This window comes from Thalassophryne amazonica, chromosome 21 (genome assembly GCF_902500255.1).
Source record: "Thalassophryne amazonica chromosome 21, fThaAma1.1, whole genome shotgun sequence".
In the NCBI taxonomy this organism is placed as follows: domain Eukaryota; kingdom Metazoa; phylum Chordata; class Actinopteri; order Batrachoidiformes; family Batrachoididae; genus Thalassophryne; species Thalassophryne amazonica.
In genome coordinates this window covers 16,339,160-16,354,538 of record NC_047123.1, presented here as the reverse complement: position 1 = coordinate 16,354,538, position 15,379 = coordinate 16,339,160, and the positions used below count along the sequence as shown (strand labels likewise).

Sequence of the window (15,379 nt, the reverse complement as noted above, 5' to 3'; positions counted from 1 at the left end):
GGTTGTCTGCCTGGATGATTGCTATCCATGACCAATGGTGGTGTTGTAGTGTGGTGGATATGGCAACATCTGGCAACAGTGCATGATCCCAGAATTGACCTGGAAGGCCATGGGGACCTTCACCATTCACCTGGCTGCAACAGATACTTGGTGACTTTTTAGAGGTGGGGACGGAACTGTTGTCTGCCTGGGCAGTTGGCATTAAAGTCCAAAAAAGGTAGTGTGGGAGATGTGGCAATACACAGTAATAATGAGTGCTTCCAGGGCAGATCTGAGTAAGCATCAAGGTTCTTATCTTACACATGACACAAAGCAGCAACAAGTGCAGACAGAGAATCATAGTGTCCAGCTGACATAGTTGTCATTTTCTAGCTCAGTGCCCATGTTGCTAAAATAACAAATACGCCTGCGCTCATCTGTGCACTCACAGGCTAGTTGGTCTTAAAATAAGGTGTGGCCAGGTGCACTGTTGGCACATTGCGATTGTGACCGTAGGACCTTTGTGGCCAGGATGGCGGTGGGATCAAACCCCGGACTGCTCGCACTAAAGACCAGAACTCTACCAGGTCAGCCAAAGGGGAATTCCCCATTAGCCAAGCTAGCGGGAACGTCTTTTCAATCCGGACTTCATCTTGCTACACTATCAAGAGGTAGCAGAAAGCCATTTTGCATTAGACCAACAAAAACCTGGTCTAAAGTCAAGTGCAGAGGTATCGAAATGTCAATCTTGGTTCACTTCTACATGGTAAAACTACATGGCTGTGTCCTTAGACGTAGCGCTTCATCTGTAAATGAGCATTGGCCTTAGCTTCACAATGTAAGCGATGCTCCTCATCTCCCCAAATAACCAGTCTTTTGACACAAAGTCATTCTGTCAATACCCAAGGATTCCTAGTACCAAAGAGATCTTGTCATCTCCTTAGGTCACTGGTTAGTGTCCAAGTCTTGCAACAACCATTTTGTAAGACATGAAGCACTAAAAACCTAAAGACTTGGACCTTTGTTCTGCTCTAAAGGTATTGTCTCACCAAAGACGTCTGTCCAGCATCCTTATGACCTCGGTTGGAACTGCACAAAACTTCATATGCTTGTCAGATTTCATCAAATTCAGTGTATTTATTGCAATCTAAAAGAAAACAACAACAGTCTAAATTCTACAACCCGATCCAGATCAACACAACAAAAATTAATGTGTGGGATCATTCTGGGAAATTCCTTGGAAATCAAAGGAAAACTTTGACAATCTACACTAATAGACTATCAGACAAACACCATCTTGGGCAAAGTTGAGGTGTTTATCTCATGGTAAGGCAGAAACTACCTCAGAGCTTGTTCGAGCTGATTTTAGACATGCAGATTCTTCCAACAAAGGGAAGAGATGGTGTCCTGGGTGAGACAGAGGGTCTGCTATCATGCTGTTGGCATGCTTCAAGACCCTGCTGTCATCGCGTCTTTGCCAAATTATCAACCATCTTCTCTGCACTCTGCAAGCATTCTGTTCTACACAAAGGAACCAAAGCACACAGCAGTGGTGGAAATGAAGAAAGAATAGCCTCAGGACCCATTAGATTTGATATCATTTTTCTTACAGCAACGCAATGTTACATTACAGCCAGGTCCATAATTATTGGAAAGTGATAGAATTTTTGTGATTTTGCCGCCGTACTCCACCATAATGGAGTTAAATTGAAAAAAGATATATTTATATTTATGTTTCATAAAATACAGTACGTGTGGACTTTGAAAACAGAGGGAGATGTCTATGACTAGCCATAATTCAAATATGCTGAATGTGATGTTTTAAAAATCTCAGCAACTGATTGTTTCATTTCAATTCCATTGTGGGGATGTACAGAAGCAAAAGTACCTAAAACCAACTGTGTCACTGCCCAAATACTTATGGACCCGAGTGTATGTTTCCGACATTAAATTTTAAGTCATGGATGTCCTTGGCTGACATAGCAGGAGGTTATCCTGGCAGCGACCAACACCATCTGTTCAGCCTACAGTCAAATGTATTGGCTCAGTTCTAGGTCAGGCTTGCACAATAATCAGGCAGGATTGGGGTAAAATGCTTTAAAATTGGACCTGTCCACTAGACCATGTTGCAGCAAGCAGGACAAGTGCAGCTGTGCAAACCGGACCTGGGCTGATGGATAGAACAGGCAGCATAGAAATGGAAGACCAGCTGTGTTCGCAATCAAGGGCCACCTCAACTGCCCGATGCCCCACGCCCAATGGCGACCAGGTTTGGCTGGAGGAGCTGATCGGCTTTGTTCCTAACTGGTCATCACCTAGCCGGCCATCCAGCCCTACCGTCCAAAGCAACAGTCCAGGAAACAGCAGGACCAGCAGTGAGGGCACCAGTAGTCTGAAAAGCTGGAGCTCCAGGGTAACCTGCCTACTGCACAGCTCCATCAAAAAGCAAAGCCAGGAAGCTTTTCAAGCTCGGATGAGACAGGAGAAGAAGTGGGACATGGTAGCAGCTGGCCTAGCTAGAGGGCTTCATGGTAAAGCTCATCCCCAGGGAGATCACGGTGGATGTGGCAACCATACATGGAAAGAGAGGGTTGGAGTTCACCATGGGAAGAGCTCTGCACCAACCATAAGTGTTAAGCTCCAGTGGGAGGAAAAGCTCAAAGCTAAACTGGAATTCTCGCAGTTTCTGGATGAGGTGACGTGCAATGTGCTGGACCCCAACAGCCTGCAGGCATTTGGGAAATCCACGTCAATCACCAACTTCTTCACAAGTACAGGTCCAGAGCATCCTGAAGACCAAGTGGCTACCCAGTGGAGTCCCAGGCTGCCTCACTTTCAGGCCCAGCAGCAGGAGCCTTTACGTGAACATGAGAAAAACCTTAAATTACAGAAGTCTTACCTGGAGACGGACATCGACGATGTGAGGAGGGACAACAAGCTGGAGAACCTCGAGATAAAAGTAGAAACATTACCACAGCTGGAGATCGATGAGAAAATAGTGATACCACCTCCTCCAGAGTTCTGTGAAGGCTTTGAGGAGAGGAGTCTAGATGATCATCTTGATCAAGGTTTTAGCCGGAATCCATACAGATCAGCTTCTCTTCCGAGGGACATCAACGTGGTAAGCGATGAAAGTCTGCTCTAATCAAAGCCAAACTGGTCTTGAAGTAATGTCTGAATATATCAAATCTCATACCTGATGAAAACTGGAAACGAACTCAGAGATTCTGTTTCAACTTTGCCCAGAACTCAGAGTTCCAGATTTCTCAGAAAACAGCCCAATACATCAAATCAAGCGCTTTTCGGAAATCAACAGAGATGTGCCGATATTTGCACTAGCTAGGATACAGTCGATATTCAATCTTCTTAGGTGTGAAGTCAGACTGTTCCAGTCACGACCATAGAGAAAAACAGAAATCTTGATTAATTTGTTCCCATATTTTGATTAATTCACGCATATGAGATAAATAATTCAACAATTCTGCCAGTGTTTCCAGCCAATTATTCACTCTTAAAATCTGGAGCTCTGTACATTCCAGCCGCCTCTTCTTAAAGCACTTTAATTTGCTGATTTTATGGACAGACACACTTTAATTAAGCTTTACATCAGTTTGAAGCAGGTGCAGTGAACTTCATGCTTCGCAAAGAAAATCCAGTACTGCGGTCAAGTGAGCTGTCAATGGCACTTACGCAATATCACTGGAAGAGGCCAAGATGGAATTGTTCAGATTCTAAGTGAACAGTTTATGAGGGTACTTCAGAAGGTTCTCTCCTTCACCCAGGAAAGATCACAGAACAGTGACTGTTCTTGCATTATTTCTCAACGTATTCTCACTTACATTCAATGCAGTTATGTCAGATGTTCAAGCTTCACTATCCCTTCATGGGAGAAGGTTATATCTTGAGCCTCGAGATACTTTTATTTTCCCGAGAACCTTTTGAACTACCAGTTCTACCAGTGCTATGTGGCAGTGAAAGATTATGATTTTAACATGATAAACTAATAAATAAATTGCAAATCTTCCTAAATGGTAGCTGAATAAGATAAGAAGTTCAGCGACCAATATGGAGTCCTGGGTATTGTTCCTGGTCAGGCTACCTGTCTGTCACCGTGGACAAGACACTTCATCTGTATTATCCCAGTCCACCCACCTGTAAATGGTACGGACCTTAGCTGTGGCATTAACCTGCATCAGACTGGCATCCCATCCAGGGGGCGTCGTAGACCCTGATCCACTTGGCATTACGAAGTCCGGAAATAACCAACGGCATCAATGAGCCCCAGGACCTCTATTGGGCTTACGTCTAAATAAGAATCTTGTTGCATTTAGATATGTACTGCATCATGGTGGCTTAGTGGTTATTACCTCCCGTTATGTTATGTTTCCACCCCTGTTTGTTTATGTTTGTCTATTTATGAACAGCCTGTAACCCACAATTTTTCATATATCATTATGAAATTTTTACCAAGGATTCATATCGTGATAGGCAAGAACTGATTAAATTTTCAAGGTCAAAGTCAGGAAAAATCTTGGAAAATTAAAAAAAAAAATCCCTATCCTTTAACATTGCAGGAATATTCAAAAATTCATAACTCTGTCAAAAATGATTAAATTTCTTTCATATTTGACGGCATTGTGTAGGATGGTATCTTTTATCAACTGACAAAGTTTGATCTGGATCCGTTGCAGATTACAGATTCTGTGGTCATTTACATTTAACTTTGAAAACCCCATTTAATGTATATTTTACATTATATCTTAATCAAACGTGCCCCAATCACTCTCATATTTGAAAGTGAGGTGCAGACTGGCACTCACTATTGCCTGACAAAGTTTGATCCGAATCTTATCTGGATTGTGGATTTTGTGGACATTAGAATTTAACATTGAAAACCCATTTAATGTATATTTTACATTATATCTTCATCAACCATGCCCCAGTCATTTGAAAACGAGGTGCAGACTGGTGCTCACTATTGCATGACAAAGTTTAATCCAGATGTGGTCCAGATTACAGATTTTGTGGGCACTTAAATTTAACTTTGAAAACCCTTTTAATATATATATTTTTATATCTTAATGAATGTGCCCCAATCACTCTCATATTTGAAAGTGAGGCACAGACTGGCACTCACTATCACCTGACAAAGTTTGATCCAGATCTTATCTGGATTGTAGATTTTGTGGACATTTTAATTTAATACTGAAAAGCCCATTTAATGTATATTTTACATTATATTTTCAACAAACATGTCCCAATCACTGTCATATTTGAAAGTGAGGTGCAGACTGGCACTCACTATTGCCTGACAAAGTTTGATCCGGATGTGATGCAGATTACAGATTTTGTGGCCGCTTAAATATAACATTGAAAACCCCATTTAATGTATATTTTACATTATATCTTCATCAAACATGCCCCAATCACTCTCATATTTGAAAGTGAGGCACATACTGGCACTCACTATTGTCTTACAAAGTTTGATCCAGATCTTATCTGGATTGTGGATTTTGTGGACATTTGAATTTAACATTGAAAACCCCATTTAATGTATATTTTACATTATACGTCTTCATCAAACATGCCCCAATCACTGTCATATTTGAATGCAAGGTGCAGACTGATACTCACTATTGCATGACAAAGTTTGATCCAGATGTGATCCAGATTACAGATTTTTTGGCCGCTTAAATTTAACTTTGAAAACCCTTTTAATATATATTTTTTATATTATATCTTAAACAAACGTGCCCCAATCACTCTCATATTTGAAAGTGAGGCACAGACTGGCACTCACTATCACCTGACAAAGTTTGATCCAGATCTTAACTGGATTGTGGATTTTGTGGACATTTGAATTTAATACTGAAAACCCCATTTAATATATATTTTACGTTATATCTTCATCAAACATGCCCCAATCACTGTCATATTTGAAAGTGAGGTGCAGACTGGCACTCACTATCACCTGACGAAATTTGATCCGGATCTTATCTGGATTGTGGATTTTGTGAACATTTGAATTTAATACTGAAAATCCCATTTAATGTATATTTTACATTATATCTCAAATCAAATGTGCCTCAGTCACTCTTATTTGTGACAATGTGGTGCAAACTGGCACTCTCAATGAACAGACTAAGTTTGATCTACATCCGATCCATATTGCGGATTTAGTGGATATTTGATTTTAACATTGAAAAGCCCTTTTCGGTGTATATTTTGTATTATATTTTATCTTATGAAAAGTCACTTTTAACAGGACTTTGACCTTTAAAATTTTTCCAAGGTAAAAATTTGTGGAACTGGAAACTAGTTTTGGCAGAGGTTAGCACTCTATAAGAGCGTGTTCTAGTTATTATTATTATCAAAATGTGGGAATGTACGAATTAAAATGTAGGAATGAATTAACCAAAATTTGGGAGCAAATGTATTAAAATGTGGAAAGGAATTAACCAAAATGCAGGAATGAGTTAACTGAAATAAGGTAAAGAGATCATTAAAACATGGAAATGAGTTAATACGTGGAAAAGAATTTACCAAAATGTGGGAATGAGTTCATTATAATGAGGGAATGATAAACAAAACATGGGAACAAATGAATCAAAACATGGGAATGAGTTAATTGAAATGCTTGAATAGACTGATTGAAATGTGGGAACGAGTTAATTAAAATATGGAAATGAAACAATCAAAATGTGAATTTATCAAAATGCAAGAACGACTTCATTAAACCATGAAATATTTTCATTAAACAGTTTGAAGGAATTAAAATGTTCCTAGAAATAGTATTTCTTTGATATAGTAAAATGTGGCCTCGGACTTAGATGTTGGTATATTTTTCCTCATCCTGGCCTCTGATGTAACTCTTCAAAAACTGAACAAAACGGCAGAAAAAGGAAAAAAGTATGGACTCACCCACAAACATGATGTTCACGCAGCTTTGTTATTTTCTCACAGAGGAAAATATGAAACAATATAAACCAGTAAACTTGTCAGGTCCATAAATATTTGGACAGCATCTAAATTTTTGTAATTTTCTCTCTGTACACCACCACAATGGAACTCAAATACTTGAATTCAAAGTGTTTAACATGAATATTGCATTAATATGGCCATTTTTACACACACACACACACACAAATTGTTGGTACCCCTATTTTTTATGCACACATTTTCATATGTTGTCATAAATACATGCAAACAAAGCAATATTTTTTAAATGTCCAAAGTTAGTTGTCAACAAGAACAAAACAAAGTGCTTTCATAAAGTGAAACAAAAATTCCTGACATGCAGTGCATCCGGAAAGTATTCACAGCGCTTCAGTTTTTCCACATTTTATGTTACAACCTTATTCCAAAATGTAGTAAATTCATTTTTTCCCTCAAAATTCTACTCACAACACCCCATAATGACAACATGAAAAAGTTTTGAAATTTTTGCAAATTTATTAAAAATAAATAACTAAGTAATCACATGTACATTAGTATTCACACCTGTTGCTCAATACTGTGTTGATGCACCTTTGGCAGCAATTACAACCTACCAACCAAGTCTTCTTGAATATGATGCCACAAGCTTGGTGCGCCTATCTTTGTGCAGTTTTGTCTATTCCTCTTCGCAGCACCTCTCAAGCTCCATCAGGTTGGATGGGGAGCGTCGGTGCACAGACATTTTCAGACCTCTCCAGAGACGTTCAATCAGATTAAGGTCTGGGCTCTGGCTCGACCACTCAAGGACATTCACAGAGTTGTCCTGAAACACTCCTTTGATATCTTGGCTGTGTGCTTAGGGTCATTATCCTGCTGAAAAATGAACTGTCGCCCAAGTCTGAGGTCAAGAGCGCTCTGGAGCAGGTTTAGTCCAGGATGTCTCTGTACATTTCTGCATTTATCTTTCCCTCAATCCTGACTAGTCTCACAGTTCCTGCTGCTGAAAAAAATCCCCACAGCATGATGCTGCCACCACCATGCTTCACTATAAGTATGATGCTTGGTTTCCACCAAACATGAAGTCTGGCATTCACGCCAAAGAGTTCAATCTTTGTCTCATCAGACCAGAGAATTTCATTTCTTGTGGTCTGAGAGTCCTTCAGGTGCCCTTTGATAAACTCCAGGTGGGCTGCCATGTGCCTTTTACTAAGGAGTGACTTCCATTTGGCCACTCTACCATTGCTGCAGAGATGGTTGTCCTTCTGTAAGGTTCTCCTCTCTCCACAGAGGAATGCTGGAGCTCTGACAGAGTGACCATTGGGTTCTCGGTCACCTCCCTTACTAAGTAAGGCCCTTCTCCCCCGATTGCTCAATTTAGACGGGCGGTCAGCTCTAGGAAGACTGAGTAATACTGGAAGTGTTGTGGCTGGGGTGCCTGGCTGGCTTTTGTTTCTGTCCTCTGTTTTCTGTCTTTTGTTTTTCCTTCCAGGTGGCATGCGTTCAGGACTGAGTGGCTGTGTGGCTGAGTTATTAGGACCTCACCCTGATCACCTGAGGCTGGTCATGTGCAGCTCGTCAGGACTCACAGCTGTGGTGCATCTTTATGGATTGGGGCATGGTGCATTTAAGTCTGGAGTACACAGTGTGTATTTGCCAGAGACTCGACCTTGTGACCAGACGGGTGAGATCGACGTCTAGAGAACCATCTCATCATCATGGATGCAGAGACCGTACCAGGTTTGATGCCATGGTCTGTGAAAGAGGAGGGGGTGAGGTCTCACGCTCGTCAGCACACTTCCTGAGGTACTTTAGGTTTTGTGACTAACATGTGTACAGTCAGTAGATGTGGTGTCCCTCACACCTTATTATATTGAGCTGTTATGTTAGTCGTTTAATCAGCTTCCACTGCAGTGGAGAATTGAACTGGGTGTTCCATGCCTGCAGGGTGGGAAGCTGATTGGTGATTAAGCCAGGAAGTGTTTGCTGTTTATGTACACCTTTGAGTGGTCTCTCTGTGTGTGGAGTGGTGGACTCACATGATGGTTTCTTCTTTCACAGACTCGGTTGGTCGCGGCCACCTGGGGGGTGTCGGCGGGGTCCTTGGGTCCGAACTGTTCTGGCTCCGGACCGTTTGTGCTGCTGGGAGCGCACCGTTGTTCCACCTCGCCAGACCGCGCACTTATTTATTATTAAGCACTCACTGTTATGTCATTAAATTCTGTTATCCTTTGAACCGTGCTCTGCTTATTTTATGCTGGGTCCTTCAAACGCTGGTCAGTTCTCCGCCCGCGTCCGACACATAACAGGAAGAACATCTGGGAGAAAAATGTATCACACAACATCATTGTCAAGTGTCTGGAGGACCTAAAAGCACACCACAGCCACCTCCCAGAACAAGAACCAGGCATTCAACAAAGAGTCTCAGGGATGAAGAGCTGGATAGCACCAGGCCCTGATATGTTCCGAATCTAACAGTGTTCCATGTGCGCCTAGCAGTACAAATGGATGGGCTACTCACAGTAGGTACTCAGGGCAGGACAATCCTGATCATGAAGGACCACACACACACGTAAACATAAATTCAGAGCTGCAAATTACCACGTGACCTGTAGAGATACTTACTATTATGTGCAATTTCAGCCTCCTACAATAACCGGATGTGGACCAGGGGAAAGCTTTAATGAACACCCATATATGATGGGATGTGCAGCTTTTGTCTGGTGCTTCTGGAGTCACCACTTCTTGGTGGCAAGTGAAGGAATTTAACAGATCAAATCAAGCCTCCAGTCTCCCACGTAACTGAAATTTCACATCTTCTTTTTTGGGTTCAAAAACGCTTCCAATGATCTTTGACAGTAGGAGTCAATATTAACTTTCCTGAAACCAAGACAACCAGCTTTCTGGCAAACTTTGGCTCAGATTGGTGTATTTCTAACACAATGGCAAACTCTCTGCAGCTCTGGTTGGCTGAGGGGTAGACAACATGTCTTTCCTTATAACTGTTCCCAAGGAATTTGCACTCTGTCCGCGTTGCTCTCTGCAAACGCACCTGACACATCTCCCAATCGGTGCCGTGTCCATTTAATAATAAAGAAGGAGATTGCCTTGCCTTAATTTATTGTCTGATTAAAATTCAGCCTTTGCCGTCACCTTAGCAACTGCTCGAAAAAAAAAAAAAACGTGGGTGGCGTGGGGGTTTGGGGTGGGGAGGCCGAGAGAGGAGCGACGTGTGAGCCAGTTGGTGTGTGTGTAAAGTTTTGCCTCCTCGCACGAGTGTGAGCAACACACCATTCTTCACATGCACGCGACCTTCTGCCGCACACTCTCCGAGGCACAAACTCCATTCGTGAGGCTCGGAAGTGTTTGCAGTTGGGATCAGTCGTTCCCGATTATGCTTGAGGGTCGTCGCTGCTGCCTGGGATGTAAGAGTCAACAGACCAAACCACCTGTTTCTCCTCATCCCCCCTTCTCTTCCCGTTTTTCCTCAGCACCTCCTTGGAGATACTGAACTCCTGCCAGCAACCTCCTCCTCGGGGGGGGGGGGGGTTGCCACGTATCTGCAGTTTGGCTGCAATGGAGTTTTCCGCTACACTACCACTGCTCCCCCCTTCCCTTTCTCCCTTGCCTCTTCTCACTCTTACATCCATATGATTGTCCTCCTCCTCCCCTCCTCCGGCTAATGCGAGCGCAGATGGAGATGTGCAGTCTGCAGGAGCGGAGGATGGAGGAGGAGAGGGAAAGAAACAGGGGCACAGATGCACGTTTAAGGTTGTGCAGCGGTTTACACTGCTGCACCTCCTGCATCACTGTCGTCTCCTCTAACACGTTGTTACTCCCTTTAGGTGCCTGATGAGGAGATGAACAACACAGACACAATCAGGTAAGACTTGCTCTCTCTCTGTGTGCACACATCTTTCACGCCCCCGCATCCTCCCTATCTTCTTGCTCTGAGCTCCTTCCCTCCCTCTCTCTCTCTTCCTTGCTGGATGCTGATGTTAGAGTGGCGTGGTGGCCGCGGCGGCGGCAGCAGCATCAGTGAGGCATGAGTGTGCCGGGGTTCCTCTGAGCGTTTAGGGAGAGCTGTCTAATCCAGATATCACAGCGGGGGGTGAGGAGGAGGAGGAGGAGGAGGGGGGAGGTGCTCTCTGACACCCCCCCCCCCCTCCCCCCGTGCTCAGGCTGCAGGATTTCATCTCTCAGGTTCTGGGATGAAGCTGTGCATGAGAAGAAGGTACTGTAATTGCGATTTCTTGTTTTTTTTTTTTTAAAAACAATGCTGGCTCGCTCGGGTGCACGATTGCTGCATGAACACGAGGCTGCTTTTTTTTTGTAATTGTGCACTAAACAAAGTTGTTGTGTCACAGCTGGTGTTGCCTTCATTGCAGCATCTGTGCAGCAGCATCAATCATGAGGGTGAGATTTTTGCATGCACACCGGTGACTCATTTGGACGTCACCTGTCGGAATGCACACATCTGTGTCACCACCCTAATTATTATCACTGTTATTACCATGTGTTACATGGTAATAACAACTTTTCTGATTAAAGTTGCATTACACAAAAATTAAAACAGTTTCCCCCCATAGTATCGCCTTCTTTTCACACACTGCAATTAATATTATCACTAATGAACCATTATTAATCTGCCACAGATGGAAATAGATCCCGAGCATTTTCTTTTTGTGTCCAATTGCTGATGGTATTATTATGATTCCAGGTGGTTTACACTTGAAAAGCCATTTAACAAGGCAATTAGGAGTTAATTAATAAGGTAAGGCATTAATTGTTCTCACCTTTGTGTCACTGCTTTTATTGAATTAGCTGTTAAGTGTGTACACTGGCAGCCTTTCTTTGAATGGGAAACTATGTCACTTGTAACATCTGAGGAAAGTGATGAGGTCACACAGGAAGATGGGATGACCTGAACATCCAGTTGTACCTTGATATCCCACGTCCCCTCCTCCACACTCCATCCTCAAAACTGCTTCCTGTCTAAATGATGAAATGTCCTGCAATCTCTCTTCCTTTTTCGTGCTCTCTCGTGTGCAGTTTTTGTCCCTTCCCCTGGCCTCCTGCACCGTGGCCCCTGTGGTGGAGACAGAGTCATAAATTTTACTTGGGGATGCAACAGAATGAGAGATTCAGCTTGATGACTTTTAAAAGCACCATATTGTGCAAAATCTGCTTTTTTTGATTTTGTCCACGTAAGTGATATGTTCATTTAATAGGTAGATTAAACCACTAATACCAAGTCTCAAAGGTTGGGTTCTTTGCAAACAAACAAACAAACAAACCTTATTTGAAAAGTTCGTTTCAAAAAGAATGTATGAAAGTGAATGGGGCAACCGTCACAGGAGTTACAAAACTTGATTGTAAGTTCAAAACTTTATTAAAATAATGGTAGCAAACTATTTTGCAATTTTAAGCTCACTAGTGGAAACCAGTCTGAAGAAATATAGCCAGTTAGAGCACCCCCCCCCCCAACCACCATATATTAATTTATATAAATTCATAAACTGGTATCGCATAGGTTGATATGTGTTGGGAGATTACAACCCTTTATGACTTGATATCAAGTTGTTTAGGTTTAATTAGGGAATTGGAGACTTTTAGAAGTAACCAAAGCCCCATAGCCATTGCGACACATTAGCTTAGCTTGCCTTTAAAATAAAATGTAACCAGCATTGTGCCTGGACGTGAACTCACAACCTTGTATATGGGACGCAGATGCTCTAACAATGAGCAAAACAAAAGGGCTCCACTATCCGTTTCCAGAATGAATTTTTTTAAATTATTATTATAATTGTTGTTGGGGAGTAAAGTATACTCCCTGGAGAGCACCCACTGGTCACTCCTACGCTCCACCACGTAAACCTCACTCCGACTCGGATCATGGCACCAATGTTACCTGGGTTGTTCATATCCCTCACTGGAATTGAACTTACAACTAGGGTATTGGAAGTAGACGTTCTAACAAGGAGACAAAAACCAAACAGTTCTAGCGTATGGTGTCAGAACATCTTTTAGTGTTTGGGAGTGAGCCACTGGCCACTGTTACACTTAAAAGCATGTTGCATATTGGGTATTAGCTTGGGATATTTGTGTCCACCTCAACCACCAACACATTCTCACTCCCAACTTACATTATGCTTGGTTAGTGACCCTGACCGACACTATTTGATGAGTTAAGTTGCCCTGTGATGCTGTTTCATTGCACCATTTCCATGTTTGGTTACGGTTGTGGTCAAGGTTCTAGTTAGGGTTTGAATTAGCATTTCCCCGCATGTCACATGGTGACGCATTAGGGTTACCCAACTTGTCACATATCGATGTACGATCAAAATGAGCCATCTGTATCAAAATGTGATAAGCTTAGGGCGAGACTGCGTTGGAACCACCAGTTGTTCATAGTATCTTCATCCTGGGTGTCTCCAAATCTATAGACGAAACCCTTTGGTTGTTGTAGTTGTAGTTTACTCTGACTGTGAATGGAAAAAAGCTGCTCCAGTAACAACTACTGTGCTGATCTCCCACACTTAAAACCTCAAGCGTCATGTTGTAGCATGTCACACGTTATCATGATGCAGGATGTTGAGTCCTGTTGGGTCGTCCTGTGTGATGGTGGCCATAAAAGTTAACTCTGGTCACGTTTGTTCACCTCTGTCTATTTCAAAAAATACAAACACATTGAATAATAAAGATCACAAACATCACAATTATGTATTTTTCTTAATTGAACTGAACTGTCTGTTGGATCTCTAACAGAACTACAAGTACTGCCTACAGCCATCTACGCATTTAGCATAGAAGTTGTAACAAGTGTGATGGATTGTAAATCGGGCAGTTTCTGTTTGTTTCACACAACTGGTTAATTGAAAGTAACAACACAGATTTTTTGAAAACTTAACATATTGTTACAATCCACAGGGACAGAGTTACACCGTGGTCCAGATTCTTGCTTGTCTCATTTTGTCAAGCACCAAAAGTTCCTCCAGGGGTCATTAAGTGTATCATCTCATCTCAAACCTGTTTTCACCAGAGGGCCAGCTCTGTTTCTCATAATGATGAATCCATTTGTCCGATTGGTTTTGTGACATATAACATCTGCCACAACTAAAATCTGGACTTCTTGAAAGTTTGCACAATGAAATAAGATTACGTCCTGAGTCTATCTCTTCCTGACACGAGGGCCACGATGCAACCCACACTGAAATTTAAAGTGCAGCGCAGTCCATGTGAGTAGGCAGAAATCAACTCTTTAACCAAGGGTTGTGAATGTTCAGATTGTTGCAGTATCCTGCTCACAATCAACAAGCAAAAACATAACCAAACATCAATTAAAGGGGACATACTGTGGAAAACCGATGCAGATGTTGTCCTGCTGTAGACATAATCAAGGCCTGCTTTTGTCTTGTGTGACGTACTGTATGTAATCCCAGCTGGTCTGGGAATGCCTCGGGATTCCCCTTGGAGGAGTTAAAGGAGTTGGCTGAAGATGGGGAAGTGTGGGATGAGCTGCTTGGCCAGCTGCCACCATAACCCAGATCCGGATAAGTGACCAATGAACGAATGAATGAACGACACGCGTAATTTAGTCTACTGAACAATGATCTAACGTTGACAGTGAACATTATTTTAACTGACATTTGGAGACTGTTACGTTGCGTTTATGGTTGCACGGTACTGCTGGGAGCTAGCGGTAATTGGAAACATAGCATAAGAAGCCCAGAGTGAAAACAGGTTTCATTCCTTTTCCTAGTGTAGTGTAACCAAGTGATATATCTTTAATCCATAACTGACTTTTTCAGGGATCCATAATTCCTCACGTGGTGGAAAAAAATTTAAATATATCAGACAACAGAGAGGTGTCTATCAAGGTTACACATACACGTACTACCTATACACTATGTGGCAACAAGGTGTTTAGCATTTAGGCATTGACACATGATCCTATACCTGAGCTGGCCTGTCCTCAACCATATTCAGTGATGGACAAGAGTTAAGTCTTTAATGTGGACACCCCCAGTTTTGTATCAGATGAACCGGTTTGACTTTTGTGACATTCATTCATGGGCGATGCCCAGAGAAATGTGCCAAAGGGCCAAAATGTCATGGCTGATGCAAGTGACACACCTCATCTTAGTCTCCCTAAGTAACCTTTGTTTGACTTAAAGTCATTCCAGCGGTACCCAAGCATCCCCCAAAGTGACCTAGTACCATAGAATGATCGCCTTTGGTCCAAGTTTCGCAGCGCTACAGTAAATCAGGATGTACCAGAACCCTAAAGCCCTCCTTTGTTTTCCTCCTTCTCCTGCAAAAATATTGGTACAACCAAAGAGAGGTTACGCTTAACCTCACTAAAAGTTGAAACAACCGGAAACAATCAGAGCCAGCACTGTCAGATTGTACAGAACTTTGTATAAATAATTTAAACAGTGATGCAGCTTTCATTTTGGTAACGCAT

At 42.3% G+C, this 15,379-nt stretch overlaps 1 protein-coding gene and 1 long non-coding RNA gene across 5 annotated transcripts in view; one reads left to right on the top strand and one right to left on the bottom strand.

Annotated features, from left to right (window-relative positions):
- The window catches only part of LOC117503573, a 60,325-nt gene extending 48,325 nt beyond the window's left edge, over positions 1–12,000 (bottom strand). The window contains exon 1 of the long non-coding RNA XR_004558588.1: positions 11,855–12,000. This is a non-coding gene — a long non-coding RNA (uncharacterized LOC117503573). The remainder of the gene's footprint in view (positions 1–11,854) is intronic.
- The window catches only part of si:dkey-174m14.3 (uncharacterized protein LOC563117 homolog), a 63,968-nt gene continuing 59,159 nt past the window's right edge, over positions 10,571–15,379 (top strand). Inside the window, exons 1-2 of one of the 4 annotated variants that reach the window (XM_034162833.1) lie at positions 10,571–10,683; positions 10,758–10,795. In XM_034162833.1, the coding sequence (XP_034018724.1) occupies positions 10,773–10,795 (23 nt within the window). In that variant the 5' untranslated portion in view covers positions 10,571–10,683; positions 10,758–10,772. Of the gene's footprint in view, positions 10,796–10,968; positions 11,147–15,379 lie in introns of those variants that run through there. The other 3 variants (XM_034162831.1, XM_034162829.1, XM_034162830.1) reach the window with 3 other exon arrangements.